This window comes from Aquarana catesbeiana, linkage group LG03 (assembly GCF_042186555.1).
Source record: "Aquarana catesbeiana isolate 2022-GZ linkage group LG03, ASM4218655v1, whole genome shotgun sequence".
Classification (NCBI taxonomy): Eukaryota; Metazoa; Chordata; class Amphibia; order Anura; family Ranidae; genus Aquarana; species Aquarana catesbeiana.
Genome location: NC_133326.1, coordinates 475,199,961 through 475,221,095, shown reverse-complemented (window position 1 = coordinate 475,221,095; position 21,135 = coordinate 475,199,961). Strand labels below are relative to the sequence as shown.

At 42.7% G+C, this 21,135-nt stretch overlaps 1 protein-coding gene across 6 annotated transcripts in view; it reads left to right on the top strand.

Annotated features, from left to right (window-relative positions):
- The window catches only part of ARAP3 (ArfGAP with RhoGAP domain, ankyrin repeat and PH domain 3), a 273,051-nt gene that overhangs the window by 116,113 nt on the left and 135,803 nt on the right, over positions 1-21,135 (top strand). For 5 of the 6 annotated variants that reach the window (XM_073621032.1, XM_073621034.1, XM_073621028.1 and 2 more), the window contains 2 exons: positions 3,857-3,918; positions 13,725-13,795. In XM_073621032.1, coding sequence (XP_073477133.1) covers positions 3,857-3,918; positions 13,725-13,795 — 133 coding nt within the window. The remainder of the gene's footprint in view (positions 1-3,856; positions 3,919-13,724; positions 13,796-21,135) is intronic. The other variant, XM_073621033.1, reaches the window with a different exon arrangement.

Genomic DNA, 21,135 nt, shown 5'->3' with positions numbered 1-21,135 from the left:
CGACAGGCATTTGCGCCCACTTCCACCATAGACTCCCACAGGAGTCTATGCCTCTTCCCGTCCCCACCGCGCTGTCTGCTGGGACACACACGGGTCCCAGAGACAGCGGGACCAGTTAGGAAGCGCAACGCGACTCGCGCATGCGCAGTAGGGAACCGGGAAGTGAAGCCGCAGCACTTCACTTCCTGACTCCCTCACAGAGAATAGCGGCGGCAGCACCCGAGGACCGAGGGACGATTCGGTCTCGGGTGCCGACATCGCTGGATTCGGGGACAGGTAAGTGTCCTTATTTTAAAAGTCAGCAGCTGCAATATTTGTAGCTGCTGACTTTTAAATTTTTTTTTTTTTGCGGGACTCTGTGTCCCATGATGTACTCCAAGAAAAGGATTTTATAGGTAAGCTGTAATAAAAATCCTATTTTTACAGGCGTGTGTTATTTTTTTTCTTTCAGCCTGTAGAAGCAACTCTATGTTAGTCTATACGTCCATGCACATTTGGGAGCTTTCGAGCAGAAAAAATGCATGGCATGCATAAAGTGGCGTTTAGGCACGTTCGGTATTTTCAAGTGTAAATTGATTATTGTGAAAAATGAGCAGAGGGAAATGTTTTGGAAAAAAACAATTATAAAGGCAAATGCACATAAACACGTGTGTAATTCAAGCCATTTGCAGCATTTTTTATGCTGCTTTTTTCTGCCAGAGGTTCTGGTATTTTTGCAGGCGCCTAGTGTGCATGGACCTTAAGTGTTTCTAGGAGATGCAGATACAAACCTGTTTGTTACAGCTCTAAATTATTATGATGGTTTTTTGACAAGCAGGATTAAGGTGTCCATTTATGAAGCAGTGAAAAAATGTCACTGCTCCCTTCTCCGGCATTCTCAGAGGAAATCGTTCTCCTGTGTGTGCCAGTTTGACCCCTTTCACACTGGGGCGCTTTGCAGGGGCTACAGCGCTAAAAATAACGCCTGCAAAGCGCCCTGAAACAGCTGCTGCAGTCTCTCCAATGTGAAAGCCCAGAGGGCTTTCACACTGGAGCGGTGCGCTGGCAGGACGCTGAAAAAAGTCCTGCTAGCAGCATTTTTGGAGCGGTGTATACTCCGCTCCTGCCCATTGAAATCAGTGGGGCAGCGCAGCTATACCACCGGCATAGCACTGCTGCAGCGGCGCTTTGTGGGCGGTTTTAACCCTTTTTCGGCTGCTAGCGGGGGGTTAAAACCACCCCGCTAGCGGCCGAATACCGCTGCTAAAACGACAATAAATTATCACTGCTCAGTACACGGATAGATGGTGTGGTTAATGCTAATAAAATAAATAGTCCCCCTACATTATATATATATATATATATATATATATATATATATATTATATATATATACACATTATATATATATACATATATATATATATATATATATATATATATATATATATATATATATATATATATATATATATACACATTATATATACATATACTTACACAATATATATATACACACGTTATATATACATATATATATATATATATATATATATATATATATATATATATACACACACACACACATTATATATATATATATATATATATATATATATATATATATATATATATATATACCGTATATACATACACACACATATTATATATATGTATACACATAAATACGAGGTAGAAGGAAATTAATAATCTTCCTCTTTCCTCCTCAGATCCCCCGGGATTCTGTCTTCACTCCCTGATTCTCCACCTCTGAGCTGGTGATTTGGGGAGTGTGAATTCTGACTCAGATCGCCAGTGAAGCGCTCAGATCACAGCTTCATAAACTGTCAATTTCTGTGTCAGATTCTCAGTGTGCGGAGATCATCATAAACCATTCATAAACCATTTATGAACTGTGATCAGTGGCGATCCTCGGGATCACCGCTGTTCACAGTTTCATAAACGGACGCCATACTCTCTAATGGTTGAGGACCCGTATTCAGCACTGTGCTGATGAAGCAATAAAAAAGTTCAAATCTACCTGGAAAGTACATTGCTTCAGGGGGTGCTTCTGTTTCTTGTAACACATTATTTGTAACATTTTTTTAAAAATATGATGGGCTGTTTGCAGAACATTTGTATTCTGGGTTCTGATTGTGGCTACATCATGGATAATTTGAAACTACATGGTCTATACTAGCGGTATACATTGACTTTCATAAAGTTGCATCCACTAAAAAAAGTGAGATAAACTGATAAATTGAGCTGAAAAGGTAAGACACCTTATTTTAATGAAAATAATAACTGATAAAAAGTTTTCCCAGGTCTTTAGAATACAGTTTTGTTATTCTTTACAACCATCAAATTACTGGGTTTTTTTTTGTTTTGTTTTCTTTGTTTTTTTTATTGATTAAGTTTTTATGCATTATTTCTGTGCATCTGCTAGTTTCCACAAAGTTGAAAGGAGGAGTGGCTTTAGGTCAAGTTAGTTTCTTTTTCTAGATGAAGTTTTTACATTGTTGTTTTATATCCTTCCCTTTCTATCTATACACAATTTTGTTTTGAAAAGAAACATTTAATGTGAAAGGATTCTCGGAGTACTATGGATTAGCTAAAGAAACAACACAGCTGTAGCTACCTGCCTTTTTTTTAATTGTCTGATTAAAACTTTAGACTGAGCCCCCCTTTAATTAACAGGTCACTGAGATAAGTCAACCATATCTGTATGTAACTTTGTACCAGATAAGATCTTATAGCCTATATGTTACTGCATGCACTAATGAATTGACTTCAACTCACAGTCCCTCCTTCTGTCATACTTGACCATATAACTGTTTAGTACAGCAATGGGATTGTGTTCTCTCTACACATTTTGTGAATTCCATTCACTTCCTCAGGAGAGTATAGATGAAATTTATTTATAATGTATAATAGCATATTAGTATTATCTAAAAAATTTGTATATCCATCAAACGATGATAACAGCGATATTTACTTCATGTTGCACATAAAATTGTTACTTAACTGTGTGGAGAAAAGGTCTCCAGCCCTGCCGGACAAGGCTGTGTTGTGCAGAGCTGTGTAAATCTAATTGCTGGATGGATAGAAATACAAATCATTTGACAGATAAAACATGCATGTGTGATAGGGATGTTGGATTTTAAGCTCCTTGGGTGAAGGACTGATGTCAATGTACAATAGGTAAAAGCACTGTGCAATATAAAATTACCTGTAATTAATAAAAAAGAAAAATTAATACAAAAAAGAAATCATGTAAAAAATCATATACAAAACCACTATAGGTTAAAGGCATATTAAAACCTCATCAGTTTTAGGCCTGGTTCACACTAGTGCCATGCGAGAACTCTGTGAATCCAGTTCTCGCATCGCACCTGAATCCCACACTGGTTCACACTGAGATCTGCGAACCGCTGCGGGTGTCAATGTAATGTTAACGACACCCCCAGATCGGTTTGCAGATCGCAGTGCGAACTGTGAAATGCTGCAGGAATCGGATCGCATAGGTGTGAACACCCATGCATTCCGATTCCAGTGCGGACCGAAAAAAGGGTTCTGCGCCATTTTGGTGCGAATGCGATGCAGTTTCAGCCATACAGTTTGTATGGTTGAAATTGCATCACACAGACATTGCATGTGATCTGCACCGCAATGCGAATTACATGCGATTTCTGGCATCACACTAGTGTGAACCGGACCTTAAGATTAGATGGTTTTATTCCAGAATTTCGCTGAGGGTTTAATATCACTTAATGTTACATGCTAAGGAAAGATACAAATGTTATGCCAAAAATGTTCAGAAGCACATTTTATGTCTATAATAATCATTATATTAAACTGTATTAATATTTTTTTGAAGTTGCCCAGGTTCTCCAGAAGCAGAATTGCCAGTGGTGCCGGAAAGACCCATCTCTAGTTTAGGTAAGAAGTCTTTGTTACTTTTTTGGCAGCTGAAGGCAGCAGGGCACAGTGGAAACTTGCTGCCACCTTATAATCCATGTTAAAGAGGAAGTAAACCCTGCTGGGTTTACTTCCTCTTTATTTCCCTGCAAAGGTAAAGCATAATGGGCTACTATGCATTGCATAGTAGCCCATTATGTGTCACTTACCTGAAACCAAAGCCTAAATGTTATCACTGTCCCCACTAGCAGCGAGCGTCCATCTTCATCCCTCTTGCTTCTGGGGCGCAAACTCTGGCTCTGAGACTGGCCAGAGTTGCATGACATCATTCCCGCGCATGCGTGCAGGAGCCGCCAGTCGCTGAATGACCCCTATTAGAAACGGCACGATGTGCCCTTTCTAAAGTGTCCATGTGCAGTATACATCGGCGCATGCACCGTAGTCATCCGCACACAGCTTTTTTGTAAATATCTCCTAAACCGTGGAGGTTTAGGAGATATTTCCAGCACCTACAGATAAGCCTTAATATAGATTTAACTGTAGGTAAAAGCGGTTGTACAGTGTGTACAACCACTTTAATAGATACACTATATTACCAGAAGTATTGGGACGCCTGCCTTTACATGTACATGAACTTTAATGGCATCCCAGTCCTAGTCTGTAGGGTTCAATATTGAGTTGGCCCACCCTTTGCAGCTATAACAGCTTCAACTTTTTGGGGAAGGCTGTCCACAAGGTTTAGGAGTGTGTCTATGGGAATGTTTGACCATTCTTCCAGAAGCGCATTTGTGAGGTCAAGCACTGATGTTGTAGAGAAGGTCTGACTCACAGTCTGCGCTCTAATTCAACCCAAAGGTGTTCTATTGGGTTGAGGTCAGGACTCTGTGCAGGCTATTCAAGTTGCTCCACCCCAAACTCGCTCATCCATGTTTTTATGGAGCTTGCTTTATGCACTGATCCAAATCATTTGTTGGAGGGGGGTTATGGTGTGGGGTTGTTTTCAGGGGTAGGGCTTGGCACCTTAGTTCCAGTGAAGGGAACTCTTAAGGCGTCAGCATACCAAGACATTTTAGACAATTTCATGCTCCCAACTTTGTGGGAACAGTTTGGGGATGTTCCAACATAACTGTGCACCAGTGCACAAAGCAAGGTCCATAAAGACATGGATGAGCAAGTTTGGTGTGGAGGAACTTGACTGACCTGCACAGAGTCCTGACCTCAACTTGATAGAACACCTTTGGGATTAATTAGAGCAGAGACTGCGAGCCAGGTCTTTTCTTTAACATCAGTGCCTGACCTCACAAATTCAATTCTGGAAGAATGGTCAAACATTTCCATAGACACATTCCTAAACCTTGTGAACAGCCTTCCCAGAAGAGTTGAAGCTGTTAAAGCTGCAAAGGGTGGGCCAACTCAATATTGAACCCTACAGTCTAAGACTGGGATGCCATTAAAGTTCATGTGTGTAAAGGCAGGTGTCCTGATACTTTTGATAATATGCTGTATATTGTCACCGGAACCAATGGTGTTCATATGGTGGCACGGATATCAAGTGTATGGGATGAACTACACAATATACCGTATATGTGAGTGATATCATAAGATTAAACCCAAAAACAAATATTTAATATATTGCAGTTTACTAGTCCTTAGGTGTAGCAACTGCTTGAGTTCCTTTTTTGTTCAGGTTAGGTACATTTTAAGCAAGTACAAACAATAATTTTTCAGTTTTCCCAGTTACTTTTTTGTGAACTACACAAGCAGGGCCCAACTCACCCTCTTGTCTTACTAGGTTCCCACTATGAATCGCACAGCAACTGCACCGCATTCTTGTATAATTCACAGGCAATTCAGTGCGGTGCGATTTATGTCCATTCATTTTGAATGGGCTCAGATCACACCATATCCGTCATGCATGCAGCAATTTTGGGAACGTACTGCAACCCAATCGCATGGTCGTTTTGTACCATGTGATCCGCTGCAGTCAAACGCTCTGTGTTTGCATCCTGCATTTGGGGTGTCATTAAGGTTGCACTGACACCTGCTGGAGATCACAAGTACAGTGCATTTTGAATGTAGTGTGGGTATCGCTGGTGCCTCTCAATCTAGTGTGAACTGAGGCATTTAAACTGTATTGTAACTGCGTTGTCTCCCTTGATATTGTAAAGCACTGCACAAACTATTGGCACAAATCCTGTATAAAAATAGGAGTCCACATTAGACTAAGAAGCTTATTTACAACCATGGTTCCCTCCATAAAAACAATGGAGTGTGTTATTAGCAAGATTAACAGAAGAATATAAAAGAAAAAATACCCAAAAAAGCAAACTAATGCAACCATCACTTCTAAGGACTGATAAGCTTCAGTATATTAAATGTTTGTTCTTGGGACTGGATAGACTTTAACTATTAAAGTTGAATCTAAATAGAGACTTTTCCGTTGCATGCATCTACAAATTAAGTTGAAATCATATACCTATCCCTTATCAAGTCATCAATTATACAGATCCAAAGGCATAAATAAAGCTACAAGTTTTCCTTTTTGAAGGGTCTTCATAGCATTACTGTACTTACAAAACCTCCTATAGGCATGGTCAGCTTTTGGACTGTTCGCTTTTCATTAAGTAGGGCATGCTTTATTTAGTACATGAAAGGGTTGCTATATTGAGCTTCATATTGTTACGTACAATCCAGACAAAGATGCATTAGATTCATTTCTCCATTACACAAATTCATTATTAATATATAGGGGGAAAAGAGATCGATTAGAGAGGGTTAAAGTAGAACTATAGGAAAAACTTTTATTTCATTTTTGATGGAGTAAGTCAGGGTTAAAACCCCTGTCAGATTTTTTTTCACCATCTGTGTCCCATTTTGGAGTTTTTTCTTCACTTCCTGTACCATAGCCAAACAGGAAGTAAGGGTAAATCCCTGCAACTTAAAGCGGAGCTCCAGGCTCCTTCAGAAAAAAATGAAAAGTCAGCAGCTGACTTTTAATATTAGGACACTTACCTGTCCACGAATCCAGCTGTGTCTTCACCCGAGCTAATTTTTCAATCGGCTCTGGTGCCGCAACCACCATCTTGGGTAAGGGAAACTGGCAAGGAAGACTTGCATCTTCACAGGCAGTTCCCTACTGCGCATGGGCAAAGCGCGCTGTGCTTTGTGAATGGCCCGACAGCGGGGGAAGGAGGAGGGACTGACCTTCCGGATGAGTCAGCCAGAACTTGGAGCGGGCACCTGTCAAAACCAGGTAACTGCTCCCCCCCCCCCCGAAAGGTGCCAAATGTGGCAGCGGATGGGGGGGGGGGGCAGGGGGCAAGTAAGCTGAGCTTCCCCTTTTGAGTGAAACTCCACTTAAGACAATCCCAGGTTACCAGATCTAGTGTTTCCATTGGAAGATTTCCCCCCTATTACTTTTGTGGGGACAGTTCAAAATTTGGGATTTCTTTTCTCGGACATCACGGGACACAGAGCCACAGTAATTACTGATGGGTTATAGGGTATCACTAGGTATTGGACACTGGTCACACCCTAATCAGGAAGTTCAACCCCCTATATAACCCCTCCCCTTCCAGGGATACCTCAGTTTTTACGCCAGTGTCTTAGGTGTTGGACGTGCAAAGATGTCCTGTGCTGAAGCTCCAAAAGGAATATTCTAAGATCCTATACTGGGGCAAGCCAGGCGACCGGATCCATTCAAAGTGTCTTTTCATGGCCGAATTGGATGGTACCCGGGCCTCGTGTCCGAAGAAACGAGGTTTTACCTGTAACACTTCTCTTTTTAGAGAGCTGGACCAGAAAATGGCTTTAAACTTCCTAATTTCTGGCGAGGTGCTTTACAGGCCCAGAACTGAAGGATCCCCCTACTGATGGGGGCCCCAGTCTCTGACGGTTTTTCACAAACGGAGCCCACCGTGAGAGGCGAAGGCTAGGTCTGTGTAAACTGAACCCTGCGGCCTGGATAAGGTAAGAGGAGATTCCACAGAATTTTAATTCTAGTGGCTTTTCTCCTTTAAGGTGAATGCATGCTGTGCCTATTGTGACCACCGGGGGCGGCCAAGAGCACAAACCTTCTCATGTTTGATCTGTCTCAGCGTCCGCTGCACTGGCTCTTCCTCCAGCTCCTAAGGTAGATGGTGGGGGGTTTTCTCTGCTGGGATGGTCCCCCCAGGCTAGGGAAAGGCTCAGGTATGCTGTAAGGCGGGTGAGACCGCACTGTCACAGCCGCTACCGCCGCCGCCACCGAAGCCGCATTGCGATGCAGGGCCCATCACTGCCGGCCTCCTCCTTATTCCCCCAACCCCAGCCTCAGGATTGTCAAGGGTCGGCTCGCGCGGGAAGCGCTCGTTTTTCAAAAACAAGGGGGGGCGGGGCGTCAGCACAGCGTCAGCGTGCCCAGACGCCCACAGTGCCAGAAAGCATGGCTATTTAAAGCACACTGTACAGGTGCTCTGAGCTTTGGAGAGACACAGAGCTGACAGTCACATGTAAGGTGGGACACAGGCATTCCCCTAGGCTGCATTCACTAAAGAACACCGGATTGGGCATTTGGTAGCAAGGCTTTTAGCCAGACCACATCGCTCAGCAGTCAGTGTTCGTTTTTGATACCTCACACCTTGTTGCTTTGCACTATGGGTAGAAGAGGTTCAAGCACCCCAAGAACCAGAGGCACTAGGGGGTCTCGTTCAGGTTCTGAGGACCCCCTGTCTGCTACACCATCCCCTCCTGAGGGACCAGGGGCAGCTGGACAGGGAGAGCCATTGGGGTTAGGGGCTACATCTGCTGCCGGCACTTCAGCCCCTGTGTATATTACACAAGAAGTTTTTTCCTCAACCATTTCTGGATTAGAGAAAAAACTAATGGCCGCGATTACATCTTCACTCAGTGAAAGAAAATGCACAAGGCCTTCCTCTGCTCCCCAAGACCCTCAGTCAGAGGAGCTCTGGGATAAAGGAGATGAATCCCTTTCAGAGGATCGGGATGGGACAGATGATTCCTCTTCGGAGGATTCAGGTGGAGAGCGACCCTCTGCGACTTCCCAAGAGGAGAAAGTCTTAGTGCAGATCCTCACTGGTTTGGTCCGTTCCACATTTAAGTTGCCCATACCTGAAACTACTACAGAAACCTCTTCTGCTTTGGGGTCACTGAAACCTTTCCAAGCAGCACATGCTTTTCCTGTTCATAATTTACTTGAAAAGCTGCTTTATTCTGAGTGGGATCACCCAGATAAGCGATTTCTTCCGCCGAGAAAGTTTTCTACACTTTATCCTATGGAAGAAAAGTTTATTAAGAGGTGGGGAATACCGGCCATTGATGCGGCCATTTCCTCTGTAAATAGTAATCTGACTTGTCCTGTAGACAACGCTCAGATGCTCAAAGATCCTGTGGATAAAAAGATGGACTTCTTATTGAAAGATATGTTCTCTTTAGCAGGATCAGTGGCCCAACCTGCAGTAGCAGCGATTGGAGTCTGTCAATACTTAAGAGACCATGTTAAGCAGGTCATCAAAGTATTACCTGAACAGCAGGCCCAGGGGTTTGCTAACCTTCCTGCGGCTTTATGTTATGCTGTTGACGCCATTAGAGATTCTATCGTGCAAACCTCTCGCCTCTTGCTTGGGTTGGTGCATATACGTAGAATCTTATGGTTGAAAAACTGGTCAGCCGAAGCACCATGTAAGAAGCTTCTAGCTGGGTTTCCCTTCCGTGGTGAAAGGTTGTTTGGAGAGGACTTGGATAATTATATCAAGACGATCTCCTGTGGGAAAAGCACTCTCTTACCTGATAAGAAGAAGAGTAGGCGTCCCTCTTTTAAATGGACTCTTTCCCCAGCGCCAGGGGCATCAGCCTCCAGGCAGTCACGACGGTCTCCTCCGTCTGGGGCAAGAAACAAGAGTCAACCCCAGGGACACAAGAAATCCTGGGGGAAAAGGTCTTCTAAGCAAGACACTAAGACCTCTTCATGAAGGGGCGCCCCGCTCGCTCGAGTGGGGGGAAAGACTGCTGCAGCTCTCAGGGCCCTGGCAGAAGGACTTCCAGGACAGATGGGTGATCTCCACGGTAACCTTAGGGTACAGACTGGAGTTCCAAGAATGTCCCTCTCCTCGTTTCCTCAGATCAGGTGTTCCCAGAAAGCCAGAAGAGAAGCAGTCGCTCCTTCTAGCGATAAAGCGACTTTTGTCGCAAGAGGTCATTGTGGTGGTTCCCACAAAGGATCAAGGATTGAGACTCTGTTCCAATCTTTCTATGGTCCGAAAACCAAATGGGGACGACAGACCCATTTTGGATTTGAGAGATCTGAAACGATTCCCAAGGATGCAGTCCTTTCGTTTGGAATCAATTCAGACAGTAATCTCCGTCCTGCAGGGAGGAGAATTTCTGATATCAACAGGCATCAGAGATGCAGGCCTATATGTGCCCAGTTTTCCTGCTTAACTGAAGTATCTGCAGGCAAAGATCACTGCTCTAAGGGAGCTGATTCTGACAGTCAGGGCCAAGAAGGGTCTTTCTGTACGCATTTATATGAGGCTGCAGGGGAAGATGGTGGCTTCATTCGAAGCAGTTCCCTATGCCCAGTTCCAAGCAGAACTGTTGCAACACAGTATTCTGTTGACCTGGAACAGGAAGGTGCAGGCATTAAACTTTCCAATGCACCTATCGCATGCCATGCGTTAGAGCCTCAGTTGATGGCTCATACCCGAAAACCTACAGAAGGGGAAATCCTTCCTACCGGTTGCCTGGGATCCTCTTGCAGGCAGGACGGATGCGTTGGTGATTCCGTGGCATCGGTTCTCACCGATTTATGCATTCCCTCCCATTCTGCTACTGCCACGGCTCCTTCGCAGACTCAGGCAAGAAGGGAAGTCGGCACTTCTGGTGGCCCCCGTTTGGTCCAGAAGAACCTGATAAGCAGAAATAGCAGGGATGATGGTGGGTTCCCGGTGGACCCTACCGATACACCCAGATCTGTTAGCTCAAGGTCCGGTGTTCCAGCATGCCTTACAAATGCTAGATTTGACGGGTGGGCTATTGAATCCCACGTTCTGAAAAATCGTGGGCTTTCAGGTCCTGTCATATCTACCTTGATCAATGCAAGGAAGCCAGCTTCCAGAATGATTTATCATAGAGTCTGGAAAGCTTATGTATCCTGGTGTGAATCCAGGGGTTGGCATCCCAGGAAATATGTCATAGGTAGAATTCTGAATTTTCTACAATTAGGATTAGAGATGAAGCTGGCCTTGAGTACCATCAAGGGCCAGGTGTCGGCCTTATCAGTGTTGTTTCAACGGCCGCTTGCTTCGCATTCTCTGATCCGAAACTTTATACAGGGGGTGATGCGTCTTAATCCTCCGGTTAAGGCGCCCCTAAACCCCTGGGACTTGAACTTGGTTCTATCGGTGTTACAAAAACAACCTTTTGAACCAATACGTCAGATTCCTTTGGTCTTACTGACGAGGAAACTAATTTTCCTGGTAGCTATCTCTTCTGCTAGAAGAGTATCAGAAATAGCAGCTCTTTCCTGTAGAGAGCCTTACTTGATTATACACAAGGATAGAGTGGTACTGCGCCCTCATCCTAGTTTTTTACCGAAGGTGGTTTCAGATTTTCATCTAAACCAAGACATTGTGCTACCTTCCTTTTTTCCAGAACCTTGTTCTTCGGAAGAAAGGTCATTACATTCTTTGGATGTAGTAAGAGCAGTCAAGACCTATCTGGAGGCAACTGCTCAGATTCGCAAGACGGATGTCTTGTTCGTGCTGCCGGAGGGTCCCAATAGAGGACAGGCAGCGTCAAAAGCGACCATTTCTAAATGGATTCGACAGTTGATTATTCAAGCTTACGGTTTGAAACGGAAGGTTCCCCCGTTTCAGATCAAGGCACATTCCACAAGGGCTATTGGTGCTTCTTGGGCAGTGCATCACCGGGCCTCTATGGCTCAGATCTGCAAGGCCGCAATCTGGTCTTCAGTTCATACATTCACCAGATTCTATCAGGTGGATGTGAGAAGGCATGAGGATATCGCCTTTGGGCGTAGTGTGCTGCAGACAGCGGTACAAGGTCCTCAGGTCTGATAGCACCCTACTTGGTTGTGATTCCCCCCCCTCAGTTGGCATTGCTTTGGGACATCCCATCAGTAATTACTGTGGCTCTGTGTCCCGTGATGTCCGAGAAAAGAAAATAGGATTTTTTATTACAGCTTACCTGTAAAATCCTTTTCTTTCGACGGACATCACGGGACACAGAGGTCCCGCCCCTCTTCTAATACACCTTTACTGCTTTGCTACAAAACTGAGGTATCCCTGGAAGGGGAGGGGTTATATAGGGGGTTGAACTTCCTGATTAGGGTGTGACCAGTGTCCAATACCTAGTGATACCCTATAACCCATCAGTAATTACTGTGGCTCTGTGTCCCGTAATGTCCGTCGAAAGAAAAGGATTTTACAGGTAAGCTGTAATAAAAAATCCTATTTTTCTTTTACTAATGGTAAACAGGACAAATAGAGAGAGTGAATCTCCTTAACAGGGATACAGATAGCAATAAAAACCTGACGGACGTTCTAATCTCTCTCCTCGCTATCCAAAAAAAAAAAAAAAAAAAAAAAGGAAAGATGTTTTGGATATCGACAATCCAAGAAAATCTGATTTTGTTATTTTGTTTGGGCTTCTTTAAGAGAAAGATTTTAAATACACCTTTTTGCTTACTGTTTGGATATATTTTTAATGCACTCTGTGTGTGTGATGTGGTTTCGTGTTTTGTAGTTTGTTGTAGTGGAAAGATTGTATGTGGCAAAGGGGTTGATTGTCATGGTTATGCAATAGAGTTTTCTCTGTCAGCTTACCTGTCTCCATGTGTTCATCTCTAAAGACCAGCTGCCTCTCACCTGACTGGTTTTATAACCTCTCCTCTAAGCATGGCCCCACCCCAGGCCCTATCAGGGAACCCTATATTAACCTGTGCACTGCAAGCCAGCAGTGCTGATCAACCATTGTGTGTTAGCCTCCGTGTGTACTTGCTGTGTTTCCTACGTCTGATTCCTGTTACCGACTTTGGCCTGTTCTCGACTCTCCCTGTCTGCTTGTTACCCTGACCTTTGGCGTGTTATGTTTATCCTTGCCTGCTAGTCGCCCTGACCTTTGGCTTACCCCTTACTTCCCTGTCGTTCCAGCCTGCTGCCTCCTTCCTCTTCTCCTGTAGTCTACGGTGAGCGTGAGCTGTGAGACTCTAGGGGCCGCGACCTGGAGCCAGACTGCAGCGCAGTCCATCCTCACCACTAGAGGCTCTGATGAACACCCGCTGGCTCTTAGACTCCGCGCCCTGGGGAATCTATGCTCTAGCTCCCACTGGGATCCACGTTAGTTATCCTGTAGACCTGCTTCCTGCACCTTCCAGGGTTCAATCCGCAGCAGTCAGTCCTAGGGTCCACTACCTTAGAGGTGCACTTCTGACTCCTACAGAGTGCATCTGTCACCTGGTCCCAGGTGACCTGACATTGATTTACTAAAGGCAAAGTCTGATCACTATGCAAGTGAATTTTCCCTTAGCTAAGTGAATGATGTGTTGCTCTGCTGACTTTTATCATCCAATATTTTGTAAGCAACATACTGATTTATTTTAAGTTTTTAATTTTTCTTGCATGTGATTGGATATTCTTGGCAAAGTGGATTTTTACTATATTCATTCAGCTTAGAGAAATATCTCTGGAAAAGTAAAAATCCCCTGAATAGCCTTTTTGCCTTTAGTAAATCAACCCCAGAATGTTATGGTAAATTGAAACAAGCTGTTATTATTTCCTGTGTATTTAATTGTATATGTTTTACTTTAGTTACAGCTGAAGCATTAAACCCTTACTGTGAAACTGTCTTCAACCGAATCTCTCAGACTCAGGAACCAAAGGTAAGATTTTAGATAGATAGATAGATAGATAGATAGATAGATAGATAGATAGATAGATAGATAGATAGATAGATAGATAGATAGATAATGTTGTACTTTTATGAGCATGCTAAGCATCCAATGCATCTCACATTATAGTTATATTAATTATTTGAGATGTAGGAGCACTTAAAGGTTTAGTAACGCTACATTATGATTTTCTGCCAGTCCCTCTCCTTTAAGCTTCTATCCTGCTCTGTGTAATTCTTTATTAGAAACAAAGCCTCTAACTACCTTTTTCGTGAAGTATCTTCAGGCTGGTCTAATACTCCGATCCATGGCTACAGCAGGAGGAGCCAAACTCTCCCTCTGACGTCAGCCAGGAGTCATTTGACCGCCGAGCTGGCCGCTCGGCCCCTCCCACTGTAGCCCTGGATCAGAGTATCAGAGCGGCCAGGAGTCACGTGAACGGCCTAAAGATACTTCACAAAAAGGTATTTAGAGGCTTAGTTTCTAACAATGACACAACACAGGATGGAAGCTTAAAGTGGAAGTCCATGCAAAAACTAAAATCCCTGCATCTATAGCCACCAATATTTTAACACTAACCTATCTAACCCTGAAAAGAAAAAATCAGTATACATACCTTTTCTACAGGCGATCCGACCCGATCTCCAGCAGCGGAAGCTTTGATCCCACGCTCCGCTGTGTGGGTGGGTGCAGAGTCCATCAATGGAAGCCCCATCTTAACTATATGAGTGATGTCACTTCCCATTCGTTTTACAGCCATTGTAGGACGTGTACTCAGCAGAGCTTCCGCCGCTGGAGATCGGGTCGGATCGCCTACAGAAAAGGTATGTATATTGATTTTTTCTTTTCAGGGCTAGATAGGTTAGTGTTATGCCCTGTACACACGATCGGACATTGATCAGACATTCTGACAACAAAATCCATGGATTTTTTCCGACGGATGTTGGGTCGAACTTGACTTGCATACACACGGTCGCACAAAGTTATCGGAAAATCCGATCGTTCTGAACGCGGTGACGTAAAACACGTACGTCAGAACTATAAACAGGGCAGTAGCCAATAACTTTCGTCTCTTAATTTATTCTGAGCAGGCGTGGCACTTTGTGCGTCGGATTTGTGTACACACGATCGGAATTTCCGACAACGGATTTTGTTGTTGGAAAATTTTATATCCTGCTCTCAAACTTTGTGTGTCAGAAATTCAGATGGAAAATGTGTGATGGAGCCTACACACGGTCGGAATTTCCGACAATAAGGTCCTATCACACATTTTCCGTTGGAAAATCCGACCGTGTGTACAGGGCATTAGTGTGTTGATGGCTATAGATGCAGGGATTTTAGTTTTTGCATGGACTTCCACTTTATAAGAGAGGGGCTGGCAACTATTTTTTTTAAACATTTTAGTAATTTTTTTTAACAGGAGCGGGGGGGGGGGGGGGGGGGGGGCCATAGACACAGACTCCCGGGCTGACAGGCAGGGACGGGAGGAGAGCACAGAGGAGGACAAAGGAGACACAGCGGGATGACAGAGGCACGTAAACTGACCACAGTGTCTGGGCTCAGCAGCCATGATAAACTGTGGTCATTTTACAGGGGGGAGGGCAGAAACTGGCAGGATCAGCCAGGTTTATTACAGCTTCCAGAGGGGCAGGTTAGAGGGGGGGGAACAGGATTTATTTATTTATTTATTTATTTATTTATTTATTTTAGGCTTATAATATAATAAGTGTTTTGCAGTCCCAAAAGCTACTCGGGCTAGACCCCCAGAGTCTTTTCAGCTTGTATAGTCTTTTAAAAGACTACTTACAAGAACATTGTATTATTTATAGATTGTATGGACTGGATTATATACTTCTCAATTGTGTGTGTGTTGTTTTTTTTGTGTGTTGTCTTGTTGCCTTAACAAGAACACATTTAGCTTTTTTTTTTCTTATTTTTTTTCCTTATTTTTGTTTTTGTATTGTTTTGTTGCCTTAACCACTTCAATACCGGGCATTTTTACCCCCTTCCTGCCCAGGCCAATTTTTAGCTTTCAGCGCTGTCGCACTTTGAATGACAATTGCACGGTCATGCAACACTGTACCCCAACTAAACTTTTATCATTTTGTTCGAAAAAAATATTTCTTTTTTATTACATTTCTTTTATGAATGTCATTGCTATAAGCAAGCATTTTACTGAATGAAATCAATTCATTCAGTTTTTTTTGTTGTGATTAGCTGTGATTGTCTGTGATTGTCCACAGCTAATCACATGGTACAGATGGGCTGTGATTGGCCCTATCTGTACCATGTGATCACTGTGACCAATCACAGCTAGCAACACAATTGTACACAACGGATGGCATGAAAGGAAGCCATCCATTGTTTACAATTGTCATGTGATCTGCAGTGATTGGTCACAGCGGTCACTTGGTACCAGCAGCGGGCAGGTGAACTGATCAGTCATCGGCTGCGTCCAATGGACACAGCCAGTGACAGATCGTGCCACATGTATGACATCCACCAGGATCGACGAAAGTCCCACCCGCCTGCCATTTTGCTATAGTTGGGGTGGGAACTGGTTAACACACATGTGTTTTTTTTTGGGGGGGGGGGGGGGGTTGGTCTTGTATACTTCTTAATTGAGCAATGGTGTGTGTCTTTTTGGCTCTAATAACAATACATCAAGGTATTTGTACTTTATATATTTGTATAGCTCTTAACATGTTTTAAGGATTTTTTGTATTTTCTCTATTGTTTAGTTTTTAGCCCTGATGAAGTAGGAGAGCTTAGCCCCCCGAAACACATTGGATGTTGCAAAATAAAACCTTATAAAGCACTATACAAGCTGATGTGGTGCTCCCAGCCTTTCAAAACTAGATCTATATTAAAGGAGAAACCCAGGACATGAGTGAGAGGTGGCCCAACCCTTTTCACACATCACAGTTAGATGCGTTGTCTGCTGCAGACAGAGAGCAACAAGTCTACTATGATAGTAGCTAAAATATGCTCATTCTGTTTGTACTGTAAGTTACATTCTCCAAACTATCCCATGCTGCACATGCTGTGTAATACATGACATACTACATAGCGATCCATTTTGAATGCTATTCTGTACATTATATCTTCCATAACCCTAAGTATCACAATATTGGTATATAGAATTTATTAATACAATAACTTATTCATACAACTCAGACTTCCACATTTAGGCAAGCTTACCTTTACTGGCATTCTATTATAATAAATCTTTGCAGCTGCCAGATATTTGTATATCAGGGCATTTTGGATTGTAGGGATTCCAATGTGCTTGAGAAGAGCTTGAAAGGTATGTATGCATACCTGAGGTACATGCCTTGGATTCCTGTTGCAGATTCACAGGATTAATCACATATAAAGTTAAATTCAAGAATATCTCCACTACCACTTTAAACAAAGGTAAAGAACTACCGATGCACTCACAAGATTTGTATGCTGTGTATGTATTTTAATTCAAGAATATAAAACACAAGAATCAAAAAAGATGTGATGACCATACTTGTTAAGACTTAAGATGGCATAATAGGAGGACACAGTGAATGATACAAAGCAAATAAAAATCTTGATAGAGGAAAAGAACTTGCCTTATATAACTCTTTATCTCAAATCATAGCTAGATCACCTTAACTCAGCAAAAAACAGACCTGTCACACAGATGTGTATACACAGCATGTATATACAGCCTCTGTGCTTCAAGTTACCGTATTCTGTCAGCAGAGCAAACTTCATATACTGTCTACATTACTTCAAAGCAACTACATGTGTGCCATGCCACATCAAGAACCTGGAAACTCATATTGTGCAAATCTTGACTTTTCTAGAGAACGTCCAGTCCATGGCCCATCTAACTTCTAAACAGTATTTTTCAAGAAGTGGCAGACGGCAAGCCAAGTCTTGATGTTGTCTCTAAGAAGAAAATTACAAAAAAAAAATGTATTCAGTGAACTGGGGCACTCCACACATGTAAAAGTATCTGCTAACAACTGTAGTTACTGGTACTAAGTTATATAGGCAATTTATAAAGTTTATTCTATTGATAGGTTGGTTTGCACTTCAGCCCCAGAAGATTTTACCCCCTTCCTGACCAGAGCACTTTTTACAGTTTGGCACTGCGTCACTTTACCTGGCAATTGTGTAGTCATGTAATACTGTACCCAAACGAAATTTGCTTCCTTTTTTTCCCACAAATAGAGCTTTCTTTTGGTGTTATTTGATCACCTCTGCAGTTTTTATTTTTTTGCAGTATAAACAAAAAATAGCAGCAATTTTGAAAAAAAAAACAATATTTTTTTATTTTTTGCTATAATAAACATCCCCAAATGTTTTTTTCAAAAATAAATTTCTTCATCGGTTTAGGCCAATATATATTCTTCTACATATTATTGGTAAAAAAAATTGCAATAAGCGTATATTGATTGGTTTGTGCAAAAGTTATAGCGCCTAGAAACTATGGGAAAGATTTATGGCATTTTTATGGCATTTTTATTATTTATTTTTTACCAGTAATGGCGGTGATCTGCAATTTTTAGCGGTACTGCGACATTGCAACGGACAGATCGGACACTTGACACATTTTTGAGACCATTGACATTTATACAGCGATCAGTGCTATAAAAGTGCACTGCTTGCTGTGTAAAAGTCACTGGTAGGGAAAGAGTTAACACTAAGGGGCGATCAAGGGGTTAAATGTGTGTTCCCTCAGTGTGTTCTAACTGTATGGGGATAGGACTGACTGGGGGAGGAGACATATCGCTGTTCCTACTTAGTAGGAACAAACGATATGTCTCCTCTCCCCTGACAGAACAGGGATTTGTGTGTTTACACACACAAATCCCTGTGCTGGCTCTCATGCACACGATCGTGCCTGGCCGGCGGCGATCACGCCCGCCTGCCACATGCATGGGGTCCCCCGCCATGCAGCAGGCACGCGCGTGCCCTCTGGCGGCTCTAAAAGGGAAGGACCCATACGGGGTTTATCTGTATGTCTGCGTGACCTGGTCGGGAGCCGGTTAAAGGGAATGTATAGTCATTTTGGGTTTTTTAAATATTTATGTAAAAAGGATCAGCTTGATGTACAGAATCTTAAATATACTTGAATGTTTTAAAAACAGTGTTTCTATGTATAACTTTAAATCATAAATGTACATGCTGTTAGCCATATTTGTGCTTTACATATACAAGTTCTGCTTCTGTCCTGCAGAAATAGTAAACACGGCATTGAAGTAATCACAGAATTAAACAAATTAAATTCTTTTTAAAGTCTTCCAGACGTGTCACAGTATAAAGAAACAGGATCTGTTTTCAGAAAAGCTTCACTTTTTTAATAAAAAGAACAACAAAAAAAACATCCTTAAAGGCAAAGTTCACTTTTACATAAAATTGACTATACAGTAAGGGAGTCCCAGTTAGTTAAGAAAAACTGTGCAGCTTGGACGCATTTTGCTTAGTTTAAATGCCAGAGCAGTAGGCCATGAGTGCCAACTCCAAAGCCTAGCTGAAAAACTCCCACAGCTTTGTCTTGCCAAAGTAGTTGGGTGCACTAATAGTGACCCCCAGCATTTAATCCTGCCACTACTGGGGGGGGGCGCACCGTGCATGGTTTTGAGTGAGGAAGAGCGCTCACTCCTGTGATGCTGGGAGCTGGTGCTTAATGTATAGTGTGACCCAGCCTCTTGGTAGGATTGTATTTATTAAGAACTAAGAATTAAGAATGGGAGAAGCCCAAAGGGGGCTGATGAGAACAAGTCTGTTGAACTGGAACACAGTCAGTAATAAAAACTTTCCTCTTGTTTCTTTTGACTGGAGTGCATTGATCATTATTCGACATGCATTGATCAGAATTAATCTGGTACATTATGCTGATCTCTTTACATGTATACCATAAAATAATAATGCACCTTTATTTCACACTTTAAACTCTTTCTCCTCAAGCACCTGTTCATTCCAGGCCATTGCAGTAACGTGCATTGGTAAAACACTTTACATGCATTGATGTGCTGCAGTTCTGTTAATTTTAAATGGCATCCCCAACACACCTATAAAACACATTTCAGCACACAAGAAAGCAGAACAATGAGGTTTATTTACTAAAGGCAAATCCACTCTGCACTACAAGTGCATTGCAAATGCACTTGGAAGTGCAGTCGCTGTAGATCTGAGGGGGACATGATAAAAAACAGCATTTTTACTTGCACATTATTGGATGATAAAATCAGAAGAGCTTCCCCTCATTTCAGATCTTCCCCTCAGATCTACAGCAACTGCACTTCCAAGAGTTATTTTGCCTTTAGTAAATCAACTCAAATGTCCTATACATTGCAGTGCACTAAGATGCAAACACCACCTATTTTCCATGAACTGAGGTGCATTGCAGTCAATACAGTTTGAATGGCCTGCTTAATGCTGCGCACTGTAACATGTGTCAGAGCACTAAGTTGTGGTGTGAATGGACCATAAATGATTTGTTGAGGCATTACCTAAATATACCCCAAAGATCCCTCTTTCCCTCTTTTATCTTACCTATAGTGAGAACCTGCTTTTTTTATTCAGCCCTTTTAATTTGCTGTGCTGAGATGGAATAGTTGTTAGGATACATGCCACCATAGATACATAGAACTTAATAAGTCATTTTGACAATACCTTTTTATTCTCAATGTTTAGTCACATCCTGGCAGGAGAAGGGAAGCTATTCGAAGCCACTTATATCACAGAAAACCTTACCTGTCTGATTGACATTTCTTCTCAGAGTTAGCCAGTTGATGTGTGTCTGACCTGTAGACAATCAGACCAGTGGCGGCTGATGCTCAAAATTTGTGGGGGGTGCAAACAAACTGAAAGATTAAGAAAAAAAACCCCATCAATTGCAGCCTTACTGTACCATCAATCACAGCCACTGTGCCATCAAACGCAGCCATTGTGCCCATCAATTGCCGCCACTGTGCCATCAAATGCAGCCACTGTGCCATCAAACGCAGCCATTGTGCCCATCAATTGCCGCCACTGTGCCATCAAATGCAGCCACTGTGCCATCAAACGCAGCCACTGTGCCATCAAACGCAGCCACTGTGCCCATCAATCCAATTCCTGTCCCTTTACCCCTCAGATCAGTCCCAATTCCTGCTCCATCAGACCTCAAATCCTGGTATATAGCATTTCTCACAAATCCCGGTATATAGCATTTCTCACAAATCCTGGTATATAGCAAGTCTCTCAAATCCTGGTATATAGCATGTCTCACAATCCTGGTATATAGCATTTCTCACAAATCCTGGTATATAGCATGTCTCACAAATCCTGGTATATAGCATGTCTCA